At 35.8% G+C, this 15,216-nt stretch overlaps 1 protein-coding gene across 3 annotated transcripts in view; it reads right to left on the bottom strand.

Annotated features, from left to right (window-relative positions):
• DPY19L1 (dpy-19 like C-mannosyltransferase 1) overlaps nt 1–15,216 on the bottom strand; it is a 97,912-nt gene that overhangs the window by 35,620 nt on the left and 47,076 nt on the right. For all 3 annotated transcript variants that reach the window (XM_081244983.1, XM_081244984.1, XM_081244982.1), the window contains exons 8-10: nt 13,506–13,597; nt 9,962–10,061; nt 7,662–7,739 (exon numbers count right to left, since the gene is read on the bottom strand). In XM_081244983.1, coding sequence (XP_081101109.1) covers nt 7,662–7,739; nt 9,962–10,061; nt 13,506–13,597 — 270 coding nt within the window. The remainder of the gene's footprint in view (nt 1–7,661; nt 7,740–9,961; nt 10,062–13,505; nt 13,598–15,216) is intronic.

The raw sequence follows: 15,216 nt of genomic DNA on the forward strand, positions 1-15,216 counted from the left end.
TACATTATATTTTAGTTACATCTGTCCAATATTGAATCTTTACATCTGAAAATAATACATGCTGTTTCCATTTCCTTTTTTTTTTTTGGCCACACCACACGGCTTGCAGGTTCTTATTTCCCAGACCAGGGATTGAACCCGTGCCCCCTGCAGTGGAAGCACAGAGTCCTAACAACTGAACCACCAGGGAATTTCCTGTTTCCATTTCTTTAAGTCTTCTTTTACATACATCAGTAGAAGTACAAAGTTTTCTTTATATAGATCCTGCATATTAAGTTTATTTCAAAGTATATTACTTGTTTTGCTATTGTATCAGAAATCTTTTCATATTTTCTGATTTTTTATATTTAGAAAAGTTACATTAAATATGCATAAATGAATATAAACTTTCATTGTTTCTAGTAGTAATCAGTTCATTAATTTGGGTTTTTTAAGTATTCAAAAGCATACTTACAATGATACTTTTACATCTTATTTCCTATTTTTGAAACTCTTATTTTTTAGTCAATTTTATTAGTTAATATTTATGCAACAATGTTAAGAGTGGCAGTAGGCATATTTGTCAAGTTTCTGGCACTAATGGGAATAGTTCTACTGATTCATCATTTTGTGTGATACTAGCTTTTGGTTTAAAGTATATGTATGTATTAAAAGTTCAGTGAAATATCCACCTATTTTCATTTAATTAAGATCTTAAAAATCAGAAACAGATGTTGACCTTTATCAAATGCCATTACAATATCAAAGGAAATGATCACATTGTTGATCTTTTTAAAATCTATTAATGAGATAAATTATGTTAACATAATTTCTAATAATAAGCCAATCCTGCATTCTTGGAATAAATTTACTGTCATGTTATTTTTTTCTTATATGCTTACTAACTGTTAACTGCCCGGGTCCTTGGACTCTTTAACCAATAGAAATTGATAAGAGGCCAGATGAGAATTTCAGGCAATGCTTAATCAGGGCTCATGTTGCAGCACAAGGGAGCGAAAGCGAGAAAAAGCTACCCTTGCCCACTCCCGGAGAAGAGCTGCTTGGATCCTTACATGGGGTAACAATGGGGGTGGACAATGGGCTGGGCAGGAGGCCTAACTTAGGTGGTCTGCCCATGCCCTTGGAGGTGCTATGTGCAGGAATCATGTGCAGTACCCTGCTTTTTGCTCCCAGCACCTCAGAAACTTGTAGTTTATTTCTGGCCTTTTTGTATCCTGTTGCTCATAATTGCTCCAACTGTGCATGGTGTAGTTATTTTAGTCACTTATAGTTTCTTTGTATCTTATTGCTCAATGGAGACTTTCGTCCAGGTGCAAGCACTCCAGTAGAAGATGCCAGGTGCCAGCCTATGTCCAGGTGCAAGCACTCCAGTAGAAGATACCAGGTGCCAGCCTATCTCAAATGGGTAAGGAACCAAATTCTCAAAATTTTATAACAATAGCCTTTTTCCTTAAGTGCCACAATTTAAAACCAACTTTAAAATTTTCCCAATCAATTTTGGCAGAAACTAGCAAAATATCATCACTTTGAATAAACAGATTCATGACCAAGAATCAGGCAAAGCACTGCTAAGGGTATTCAAGAGAAATATAAGGTAGTATTAAGAAAGGATGTGTCAAGGGTCTGGAGAGATACTTGGGGTCCATTTCCCCAGCTTTTTTTTTCTACTGTTCAAGGTTTATTTATTGTTTTAGTTGGTATAACACTTAGATAGTTGGGTGCAGTATTTATGTCGATTTTTCTTTTTTACATTACATGGCAATGTACACTATTCTGATACATATGGTACATAAAATAAGATTCTTTAGAACAGTTACACACAAGACATGCAATACTGGATTTATAATCAATCCCAGGATGTGATTAATTGGAGAAAAAAAAAAGTTGGACTTGGCATCTTGGCTAAAGGAACCAGCAGTTATATAACACAGAGTTAAATACACATCTGGTTTGAAGGGCAACTGCAGCATCTGCAACATTGTCAGTGGTACCTCTTGAGGAAGTAGAACTATTTTACACGAACCAATTTAGGACCACACAAGATAAGTGCCATGCAGCATCAGGATAGAGCTGCAGGGTTTTATGAACCATTCCTATTGATAATGTTAGGAAACTGATGTTCTTCCTAGGCTGTCTTAACATTACTGCTTTAGTCACAGATCAGATATAACGGACAATATGCACAACCTCCACTCCCAACTCTGGTAACTTCTCTGCTCAAACCCTCTAAGGGCTTTGATTCTCACTTCAAGGAAAAACCAAAGACCTTTCAAAGACTTACACGACCCTATAGAGTCTGCCCACTAACCTCTGGGACCTCATTTCTAATGACCCTTTCCCTTCTCACTCAATCCAGCCACACTCTGCAGATTCTAGAACACCTCAGAGCACTTATGCTTGCTGCTTCTTTTAACCTAATGGATGCTCCCTTATCTAACCCCATGTAACCTTCTCAGTGAGGCCTTCTTTTCCCGCTCCTTTAAATTACCACCTCCCCTACCTACTCAGTAAATCCCACTCTCCTTGCCTGCTCACTCTCCTTGTCTGCTTTGTTTTCCGTAATATTGTTTACTCCCATTTAACATACTGTTTATATATTTGATTTATTTCTGTCTACGTACACTAGAATATAAGCTCCACGAGGGAAGAGATTTTTTAAATTGTTTTTATCACTGTTGTATGCTAAGGGCCTAGGAAATGTTTGACAAACAACTGGTGCTCAAAAACATCAGTTAATTTAAATGTGAAGAATAAAATTTGAGGAGTACTATACTGAGAAAATTGAGAACTTAGAAGGTACATAATGAAAGAGAGATATTACAAGTTATTTTAGTATCTATATCTTTTTTGAGTATCTATATTTTAGCAGATTAAAAAAAATAAGAACACACTGTGAACAACTTCATGTCAGTTAATTTTAAAACTAAGAAAATGGGAAAATCCCTAACAACATAAAAGTGCTAAAAAATGACTCAAGAAAAAATCTAAATTGTCCTATTATCATTAAACAACTTAGATCACTAATTTAAAATCTGTCCACACACAAAAAAATAACAGGTCCATATAGTTTAACAGGCAAGCTCTGCCAAACTTTCAGGGAATATTCCTTCCAATCTTACAAAAAATCTACCACAGACAGAGAAAGTAGAAACACAATTAATTCTATGGGGCTAGAATAAATCTGGTATCAAAATCAGGCAAGTGTAGCTGGAGGATTCTGGGGAAATGGCAGTATAGGGAGCACTAGGAATCTGTCTCCCCACCTAGACAACAAATGCAACTTGGCAAACTATCTGATGGAAGTATTTTGGAACTCGGGCATCTATCAAAACTTGCAACTTCCAGGAGAACCCCTAGATGGGAAATTGTAGTCAATTTCAGTAAATTTTAGCTGTTAGCTCACCAGCAGCTACCCATCCCTCATAAACCAGCCCTAATGCAAACAGTCCTGCATGAGTTTAAAAACAGACAATGAAAGCAAAATCACAGCAAGTGGAGCCAACCTAAAAAGCTTCTGCGCAGCTAAAGAAACAATCAATGATAAGAAGAAGCAACCTACAGAATGGGAGAAAATATTTGCAAACTATATACCAGCTACAGTTAATATCCAACACATACAAGGAAGTCTTACAACTCAGTGGCAAAAAACCCAAAAATAATCTGATTAAAAAATGGGCAGAAGACCTGAATTGATGGTTTTTCCAAGGAAGACATACAAATGACCAACAGGTACACGAAAAGGTGCTCGATATCACTAATTATTAGTAAATGCAAATCAAAACCACAATGAGACATCACCTCACACCGGTTAGAAAGACCTTTATCAAAAAGCCAAGAGATAAGTATTAGTGAGGATGTGGAGAAAAGGGAACCCTTTTTCCCACTGTTGGTGGGAATGTAAATTGGTACACTATGAAAACAGTATGGAAGCTCCTTGAGAAATCTGCAGGGCAGAAATAGAGACACAGATGTAGAGAACAAACGTATGGACACCAAGGGGGAAAGCCATGGGTGGGGGGGGTGGATGAATTGGGAGATTGGGATTGACATGTATACACTGATGTGTATAAAATGGATGACTAATAAGAACCTGCTGTATAAAAAAATAAATAAAATTTAAAAAAAAAGAAATTAAAAATAGAAATACCATATGATCCAGCAAATCCACCTCTGGGTATATACCCAAAAGAAACAAAAACAGGATATCAAAGATATGTCTGCACTCCCATGTTCATTGCAGCATTAGTCACAACAGCCAAGACATGGAAACAGGTTAAGTTTCTATCCATGGATGAATGGATATTGAAAATGTGGTATATATACACAATAAAACAGTATTCAACTATAAAAAAGAAGGAAGCCCCTGCCATTTGCATCAACATGGATGGATCTTGAGAACATTATGCCAGGCAAAGTAACCTGTTCTGGAAAAGACAAATAATGCATGATTCCACTTATATGAGGTACTTAGAGTAGTTAAAAGCATAGACAGAGGAAGCAGAATGAGGGTTTCCAGGGCTTGTGGGGAGGAAGGAGAATACGGAGTTACAACTCTATAGGGTATAGAGTTTCATATTTGCAAGATGAAAAGACTTGTGGAGATAGACGGTGGTGATGTTTGCACAGCAATAAGAATGTACTTAACATCATTGATATGTAAACTTAAAATGCTTAAGACAGTAAATTTTATGTGTATTTTATCACAATAAAAAAATGGAAAAAATTTTTGGAAACAATTCCATATTTTTTTCCTTTTTAACTATAGGGATTTAGGAGTTTATAAAGCAACTATGGATAATAAGTAACTAGTTCCATAGTCAGTAAGTGACATCATAAAGCGTATATCATTTACCCAGGATAGGTTCTACTACAAACTAAACCTGTGTAATGTTAGTACTTTTATAACTAAAACTTTGAGTCAAAGTTCTCATTGACAGTTGCCTATGTGACTGTGTGATTGACAGACTCTAAATGCTTAACAATTACTTGAATTTTTATTGTTATGTAAAAAAAACATATTAAACAGGGGAAAAAAACTTAAGTCTAAAAAAGGATAAGTACTGTCCAATACCATTCATGAGCAGAGATTTAAAACACTAACAAAATAATAGCAAATGAATCCAGCAATATAATTAGTATAAAAATTGTTTAGTCCAGAAAAGCATGGTTTCTTAATGTAAAAAAATCAATTAATGTAATTCACCACAGTAACATATTAAAGAGGGAAAAATACAGAGGATCATCTAGACAGATGCAAAAAAGCATTTGATGAAGCTGAGCCTTTATTAATTTCTTTGAAAAAGTGTTCAAAGCATAATGAGGACATGTTAAAAGAACAAAGAAGCCAGCAGGAAGTAGCCAGCCAAATCGGGAACAATTCAAGCATCAAAGCAAATAATGAAAATAGTGGATTACATTGCAGTGAATAAAACAGATGCCATTTTTTCCTTGGACATAAGAGAAAAATTGATGAAAAATCTGAATAGGAGTGACACAAAAAAGGAAACACAAAGGGCCCATAAACATACGAAAAGATGTTCAACTTTATTGAAAACCAGAGAAAATGTAAATTAAGGCCATAAGATACCATTTTATACTCTCCAAATTGACAAAATAAAAAAAGATATAGGATAACAAGAAGTGTTATACGTTACTGTTCAAAGTAGTCTAATCATTTTTGAAAAACAATGCAACATTAAATTGTGAAGTTGAACATGTATTTAATTTACCACCTAAAAATTCTACTACTATGTAAATACCCTAGAGAAACTCAATATATATTCCCCAGGAGGTATGTGTAAGAATGTACACCATTATACGTAAAAGGAAAACACCTAAATGTCTTTCAACAAGAATATGGATAAATATATCATGCTTTATTTATACAATGCAAAACATAAAGCAAAGAAAATGTCTGAACTCCAGCAACATACAAATTTCAAAAATCTGAGTGAAAACTTATGTCTCACAAAAAGGATACCATTTTATAAACCTTAAAAACAATACTAATATTTAATAATAAAAATATATTATTTAGGAATAAGTAGATGGTAAAGTCATAAAGGAAAGCAAGTTAATTATAATTTTAAAAGTCAGGATAGTGGTTATCTCCAAGAGAAGTGAGGGGATGTGTTCAGGACACACAAGGGCTTCAAAGTAATGATGGTTCCATTTTTCAATTGGAGGGTAGGCTCATGGTTGTTTATTTTAGAACTCTGTTCATAACTTCTCTATATGTTATAAATGTCCTATTTATATGTATCAATTATTAGAGAATAAAAAAATATATGGCTGTAGTATAAACCCTGACAGTTGGGGATTTTTTCTTCTTTGTAATACAAGTGTCTGACTTAAAGCTTTTATTGCGATCCACTCCAAACATGGATATCTCTTGAATAAACATATTACCAGCCACATGACTAAATAAAGGGTCAGGCCACCTTCCCCCACTGAGGCTCCTTTGTTTTAGAGATCTTGGTTAATTTCAACAACTGACCTTTGGGACAGTTTTTTCTCTTCCTGTGATTTAAATTCCCACTCGTATGTTTTAAATTCATGCACACACAAAAAATGAGCCCTCAAAATCCTAGGCCCCCATCCTGGACCCCCATAAAGGCAGAACTCCAGGGCATGCTTGTTCCTTAACTCTCCCATGCCTCCCCCTACACCCCACGACCTAACTGTGTGGTCCCAGGTGTGCTGTGTAATTTCCAGGTCCTGTAAGTAATAAACCTTGGTTTTTTTCAAAGTTTCCTGACAGTTATTGCTGAAGGGCATCTTGCAATCGTAAGAACCACAAGTGCCTGTCCAACCACAACATTGTTATTGATAGGCTGAGACCAGCACAAAACAACAGCATGCTGTAATTACATTAAAATTATAGGAAAAAGAAAATATCAAAATTGTAAGAACTAATGACAGAGAAGACAAATGTTTTTAAAAATCAATATTCATCAAAATCAACCATCCAGCCTTAAGACCTTTGCCCTGGCTATTTCATCAAGCTAGAATATTCTTCTCCATGACATCTACTTAGCTGACTCCCTCTCCTCCTTCCAATCTTTGCTCCACTACCCCCTTCTCAATAAGACCTCCTCTGACCTCCTCATGTGACACCTCAATCTCCCATCCCTTGACACTTGGCCAGCCTGACCTCCTTGGGGTACCATGACTTGTCCTTTTCCATAGCCCTTACCACCTTCTAACATACTATATAATTTACCCATTTACTATGTTTATTATTTATCCTCTGTCTTCTTCCTCCACTCTTTTAGGATATAATCCACATATATGCTGGGATCGTTGCAGTTTTATTCACTGATATGTCCCACATGCCTGGATAGTTTGTGCTCAATAAATGAATATTCCACTTCATTTTAACAGAAGGCTCCTGGATAATATACCATTCCATGTTTCTCTTTCACGAATTACCTCTTTTACTGATAATGTGTAAGCTGCGCACAAACTCAAATCAGATAATTAAATTTTATGGGCGGCCTATTTAAAACAATGTCTGCTAATTATATCACAGTTTTTGAATAATACTTGTTTTAGTTATGGAATTATGTCAAAACTAGTTGCAACCATGAATAAATAAAATACTAATCAGGAGTTTGTTTTAAGGTCAAGGTAAATGGGAAAAAAAATTTAAAAACCATTACCATGTGCATATAAATGATCTTCCGTAACTTGCATATATCAATGTATCCCACAACATATACTGCAAATAATGATGCAATCTGAAATTTAAAAAGAAGTTATATTAAAAATTAAAATTATATATATAATGAATAGATTAAAAAATTAAGAAAAGATTATCTTTATTTTGCCTCAAATTTATATTTGTATTGAAAGTAAGTTCTTTAGTTTCCCTCTTACCTGCTAATTTATTATTTATTATGGTCAATATATTAATATAGCACATATCAGTTGATTTTTCTCTTCCATTCACATCTCTCTCAATTAACCATGTAAATTATCTACTTTATGGATTATCCAAACAATACTCCTTTTAATGTCAGAGTGACTCTACTGCCAACATGTACAATTACAAAGTGCCTTGCTCAATCAAAAAATATAAAAATTTAATTATAACATGTGACAATACATAATTGGGGAAGGTACATTAAACTAAAAAATAATTATATAATGTGTGTGTGTGTGTGTAAAAATACACTGAGTTCTGCTTGTTAGTCAGTCTTTACGAGTGTCTCCATTAGTGTTTTCTTTCATTTATACAAATATTCAAGTGTTGGGCATAATCAAATTTATCAAATTTCAAACTAGAAGTACTTTCACTACAAAGGTATTTTTAACTTTTTTAACAGTTTTGAAGAAAACTGTGTATGTATTTACCAAGAATTCTAAGAGTACTGGAGTTATTTATATGCATTAATTGATTATATGAACTAATTGATTAAATAATTTACCTCAGTAAAGTATAGAGAGGTATTATGTCAAACAATGACTCTCTACCTTTCTTCATGGAAAAAGCAATTCAAATTAAATTCCACGCTTCTCCTACTACACAAATATGGTTTAAACAAATGGCAAAACAGCTGAAACTTAAACAGGTAACTTAAGTTCCATTCATCAAGTTTTTTGTCTCCGAGTAATCTACAACAAATTTTCCTAGTAGTAAGAAAAACAAGGTCTCCCTTGACCCAGATTTCCCCATGGGGAACATGGCACTGCTGAAGGGTGACAGATATGACACAATAGCTGTGGAGAAGTGTGTTGTTATCCAATGTAAGCCCGACAGAGGAGCACAGTACTGCCTACCCTCACTCCATGCACCTCCCCCCAGTTCCTCCCCCTCCCCCACCAAAAAAACAAAAACAAAAACAAAAAGCAGGCCATCTCCAGTAAGTGAAAGGATAGGACCTCTCCCTTTCCACTCCAGGGGCTAAGCAATACACCGCAGGCCTACAGGGTAGAATCTTAAGGAGCGACCCTCAGGGACATTTTAAACCAGAAACATTTAAAATGTCCTCAAACTAAAGAAGACAAAGGAGTCTAAAAGATAAGATCAAAGAAAGAATGAAGTACAAATAGAGCCTCTTAAAAAAAAATGATAGAAGCAGCTAACTTGATGTCTTAAGTAGCAGGTAATGTGTTAAGACTCTTACATACATGACCCCATCCGATCCTAAACACAACCCAATACAGTAGGGTCTCTCATTTTCTCTACTTCATAAATGAGAAAACTGAAACTAAGAAAAGTTATGCAGTTTGTCCAACTCAAGCAGCCAGTGAATAGAGTTAGGACACAAATCCAGGTCTGACTTCATTTCTCAAGCAAGACATCTCAAAGAACGTTAAAAAGCAACTCTTATACTGCTTTATATGAATATGAATATGGCCAGTATAAGAAAGAAGTAGAAACAGTGGTGGCAGGGAGAAATGAGCACACATTTTACTCCCTCTCTCAACAAGCGACCTTTACCTTGCTTTATAGACCTCTATTTGAAGGGAAAGAGACAGACAAGAGTACGTGGAAAGATGATAAATATATTACAGGCTGGTAAGGGAGTTATATAAAACATAAATTGTTTAGCTATTTTTCCTATGTTATCCTATGTGTATTTATCCTATGTGTAAGAAAGTCCACTATTATTCACAAAAACATTTTACTTAAGATAAATACTACAGTCTCCTTAAGAGAAATACTTAATGTTATAACACTAGTTCTCTTTTAAGCAAACTAATATTGAAGAAAAAAGATAAGCATTCTTATAAACTTGAGTTCAATAAATGCATTCTACTATTAAGTAAATAATTAACACCCATTAATAAATAAATCATATATTTCCCTATCCTGAAATTTCTTTCAAAATATGGACTAAAAAAACTTTTTAGGACTTAGAATCATGTAACATCTCAGTTCTATAATTTTAGACAAATGAGTTCTCATAATCAAGCTCACTAAGCTTAATTCATTTTAAAAATATAAGCACCTTACCTGAGTAAGAAGTACAAACTGAGCAAACTGCCATGGAAGCATAAAAAATACATTGGAAATGCAGAGTGCAATCAGGCTTCCTCTATAAAGTTTTGTAGCCCTTAAAAAGATAAAATAAGTAAGTTTAACCAGAAAATATTCTAGCATGGCTCCAAACCACTGCAAATTAGAATCTCTAAACATGAGCTGGTTAAAACATAAACCAGATATAAAATGAACCAATGGATTAGAAATTATACCTCCTGACACTCAATTACAACAATTTCCTAGGAAAAGTAAATCCCCAATATAACTGTAAAAAACAAAGCTTTCCAAGGAGAGAGACAGCACCTAGGTCAGTGTATCCATTGAGATTTTTCAAACTATATTTTGGTAAATTCATAACCAAACATATTTAAAGCTGCATTCAATAGATTCATTTGGAGAGACAAACGATGTCTATGAAAAAATCACAGAAGTAGCAGATTCTAAGTGCTAAGTATTCTGCAGACAAGCAAGCAAGTATTCAGGATACAGGCTGAGCAGCTGAGGGAGGTTTTGTGGAGGATATGGGATAAAAGTTGGGTCCTGCACAGGTAGGACACAGAAAAGAGTCAATGGCAGAGGCCCTCTGGAGTCACATCCAGAGGCTTTGCTTTGGTCCTGACTTGTATGCAAGGGATTTTTAGGAGGGTGAGGTGCTTTTATCTCTCATGCTAGTTTTCAGAAGTACTTTTCTCTTAAGTCAGTGAGCCAGTGTGAAGCCCACAACATGCCTAACATCTTCACTGTGGCTGGTATTAGGTGATTTATACAAAACTGAATTTCTAAAAATACTTAAAATTCAAAATAGGACAAAACCAATGTGTTAGGATAAAATATCTTTCTAACCTTATTTGTAAATGATGTTTAGCATTAGGAAAAGTCTATTCTAGCTTTATAACAGTATCCTTAGTACCTGCAGCCCACATGAACATTGCTCAGCTTCTTCCTGGCTCACTCAAGGCATTCACCTCTCCACCGCCCCACATCATGAGATGTCAACTCTAGGTGGAAACCGAGAACTAGAGGAAATGGCTGCTCTGCCAAAGAGAGAAAATTCAGTAATAAAGATGAAATATCAGAAGACTTTAAATGACCACTAGAAATGAGGCTGTCATCCTTCAGAAGAAAGGTAAGAAGTTTACCACAACTCTAGGAAAGGAGGATGTGCTTTTCCCCAGCAAAAAGGACTGCAGTTGCCAAGAAAGCAGAAGGAAGAGGTCAACTAGAGAAAAACAAGGAGAATGATAAAAGCCCTTGAAGGAAGGAAATTCCCTTACCTAACACTTTTTTATAAAAACCAAAAGTAAAGACAAGAATGAGGAGGTGGATGAGGCTGAAATGACAATGATTAGGAGGTTAAAGAAAACATAAAGAGCTTACCACAAAAGCACCTGACAAACAAGACAAAAGAACCTAACAGAAAGCAGTCCCTGAAGCCAAGAAACAGGAGTTGGAGTAGCTCCACTGTGGTCAGTAGAATAATAGCCTCCAAAGAGGCCCACTACATGGCAAAGGGGAATTAAGGTTACCAATCAGCTGACCTTCAAATAGGGAGATTATCCTGGATTATCCAGGGGGGCCCAATGTAATCACAAGGGTCCTTAAAGTCAAAGAAGAAGGTTGGAGTAAAATGACTGCTAAGAACTCAATCCACCATTGCTAGCTTTGAAGATAGAGGGGGCCACAGGTCAAGGAATGCAAGCAGTCCTCTAGAAACTAAAAAAGGCAAGAAAACTGGTTCTTCCTTAGACTCTCCAGAAGAAGTGCAGCCCTGCCGACACCCCTATCTTAGGATTTCTGTGTTACAGAACTGTAAGATGTAACATGATCAATCTGTTTGTGGTGATTTGTTACAGCAGCAATAGCAAAGTAGCAGAACCTTCTACAGTACACCCCTCGGGATGGATTAAAGGAAGCAACACTTAGCAGGTGGAGCAGCACCGTACACAGCTGCTCAGATCACAGCACATCAGCAAGGGAATATGAGAAGAATCAAGAGTTTGCCATCACTGGATTTAAGACAGAAGCAGAGGTAGAAGAAAAGCAGAAAGTAGAGACTGATGGGCAGTCCACTGTATTGGAGAATACAGTATTGTATTGTATTGGAGAAAAAAGCCAAGATCAAGAACGCGGATGTGGAAACACAGCATGTGCAGTGATGAATCGGACACTCATACGGCACAACACTTCCTCCTGAAGTGTTTGAGAAGGAAACCTCTATCAAAGTGCCCCAGAACTAAAGGTTATGAATTCAGAGTTCATCTTATGTAAAGATGTTAAAGAAGTTCTAATTTTCATAATAAAAGAGGAACTTAAGGGACAGCAATCAGGCTGGAGTTGCAGAGACTTTAAAAGCTAATACAAAAGCTGCCACCCATCCCACATTCTGCGAAAGGCTGGTCTAAAAACCCTACATAAGGGACAAAGCCATGTAATGGCTCTGTTCCTGTTGAGATCATCACGGGAAATAGATCATTCAAAGGGTTTGATGTAACAGACTTCAACCAGTTCTCCTGAACTCTGCAGATCACTGAAAGGAGTTCTTAGTCTGGGTCATCTTCAGATTTTCATCAAGCTTTGTTCTGTTCTTTCATAGACCCCGTTTTGTTTTATCTTCACCGTCTGAAACAAGGTAGCATCAATCTAAATTCAATATCTGTCAATAACGAGGAGAGGGAAATGTTCTCGGTCCAACTCTCTCCACTCTTGTAGTGAGAAACATGGGAGGGCTCAATCCAATCCTGAGTTTCTAGCAGGAATTATCCTAGCATATCTTTGTCTACTCATGTGGTTTCTTTCTACCCCTACTATCCCAATTCTCAGGGATGCTAAACAAACACAGAAAGAAGAACTACATGTATGAATGTACCTGACCACACCTATTCTATGAACCGTTCTTTGCTTTCAAGGGCAATAGCTTACGGAATACACTCTACTGCCACCAGCTTTCCCTCTTCTTTCTATTTTTGGGAGGCTGCTGTGGTGGCAGAAAATGGCTTGGGAAAGTAGAGATGGCAGAAGAAGTGGAAGCAGATTTGCTGCTCCTCGAGCAGTACCCATGGACCACTAATTAAAGGAAAGAAGACTAAAAGGCAGATCAAGAAAATGTTTTGGGTAGTAAATATTTTGAAGCTATACTCTTTTTTTTTTTTTTTTTTTTTTTCTGCGGTACACGGGCCTCTCACTGTTGTGGCCTCTCCCGTTGTGGAGCACAGGCTCCGGACACGCAGGCTCAGCGGCCATGGCTCACGGGCCCAGCCGCTCCACGGCATGTGGGATCTTCCCGGACCGGGGCACGAACCCATGTCCCCTGCATCGGCAGGCGGACTCTCAACCGCTGCGCCACCTGGGAAGCCCCTGAAGTTATACTCTTAAAACCCCTTTATGAATTCAACCTAGCAACTGCATCAACTTAATTATTTTATTACACTTTTTATACTGGAAGTTTAAAAAAATTCTAGCTTAAGTTATTCAATGCAAAACAAACAAACAACAACTACTAAAGATAAGACAAAGTTACCTGAGAATATGAGTCACAAGCAGCATCTGAAGTACAAGGAATGGATACGAGAAGCTTTCGCGGAGAGGAGGTGTCCACATCACACGGGTACACTGAAAAAAAATTCATAGTGTATGGTATCTTTGCTAAAATTGTTGAGTAAGAAACACCAAGCGAAAGCTGCTATGAAGTTTTTTCTACAACTTAATGGTGTGCTGGAAAACAAGCTACTAACTTTTCTACCAACAACAAAACTGGAAGATACACATGGCATAAGATCTTGAGCAACAGGAACATCATGAATTGTCAACAACAAAGTCCTAAAAAACTTCAACTGTAGCCTAAAAGGAAAGTAGGGAAAGCACCAGCCAGAAAATGTTCTGCCAAAAGTAAAAACACTACATTTGAATTGGTTTTGAAAATGAACTATAGTTTGTCTTCTTTCACGTGAATTTCAGCAAAACTATCCATAACCAATATTTCAAAACTCCCTGTGGTCATCACTGTTAGTATTTTTATTGACAATGCTGCTTAAAAGGAGCACTCCATTTTTGTTTTTACTTCTTCTTTGCCCAAGCCACCCTGGGCTGCAAAATATTTAAAAGCGGCACAGGGGATCAAATAAAATCACAAAAGTCCTAAAATAGTTAAGTACCAACCTTTCTGAAAAGCTTACTTTAGACTTAATTAAATAATGTAGTATCCCAGTATGAGACTCCATCATGTTTCTGCATATATACTAAATATATTAATAAGTCCACCTTTCAGTTTAAAGAAAACTGCACTGGATTAAATGTAAACAATTTGATATTACTACTACTAAGCTAGTCACACTAGAAGAAATCATTACATCTTTCACGTCAAGCAGGGCTACTTTAAAGACTATATAGTATTACAAAGACCACAGTGGAAATAAGTCCTTCCTTTATTTTAGCTCTACCTCAGACTATTAGATATTTCTTCTACTGCTATAGAAAGTTTGAGCCAATTTATTCCTCTTTTTTTTACCAAAACTCACCATTCTCTATGAAATTAACATAAATATCTATTTATAAAGAACTGTACATACAAGAGAACATGAAAAGATTGAAAAAGTCTTTTAAAATGTATATCTGTTGTTACTGAAATACAAGTTAAAAAATCTGTTAGTTTATTAGATTAACTAGAGATTTCAGTATGATTGACAGTAGAGATATATGACTAAAATTTATAAGGCTACCAATCTCTATGCAAAAACCAATAAGAAAATATTTAAACTATGTAATACACAATTTGAAAACTTTCTTCATACAGACTGTTCACCCATATTTATTTTGTTACCAAATACAACTATGTTGTCATCTCTTAGAAATTCACTTCTCTTAATAGCAGGAATCACTCAGTTTGCTAAAACTCGATTACATCCTCTGTAAAGTAAGGATAAGAAGGCTCAATTATAAATTAGTAACAAAGAGCAAGGTTTTCTCCTTCTAAAAAGTTAAGAGTGAATGAATTCATATGTATGTGAAAGTGCTTCTTATTGTTTCTCCAATAACAAACACAGGGTGCTTTACTAGATCTGGTACTAACATAATTGCTGTTCCAGACGACACCATATAATATGAGAATAGTAAACAGATTTGTTTTAATCATACCTTAAGTTTCAACGAATAAATATTTTTTATTTAACTATAATTTTAAATAGAAAATAAAAATCTATAGTTCTCTTTATAGGTTCAAATGTAAGAATGAA

Source organism: Mesoplodon bidens (genome assembly GCF_964165515.1).
Source record: "Mesoplodon bidens genome assembly, chromosome: 9".
Taxonomy (NCBI): Eukaryota; Metazoa; Chordata; class Mammalia; order Artiodactyla; family Ziphiidae; genus Mesoplodon; species Mesoplodon bidens.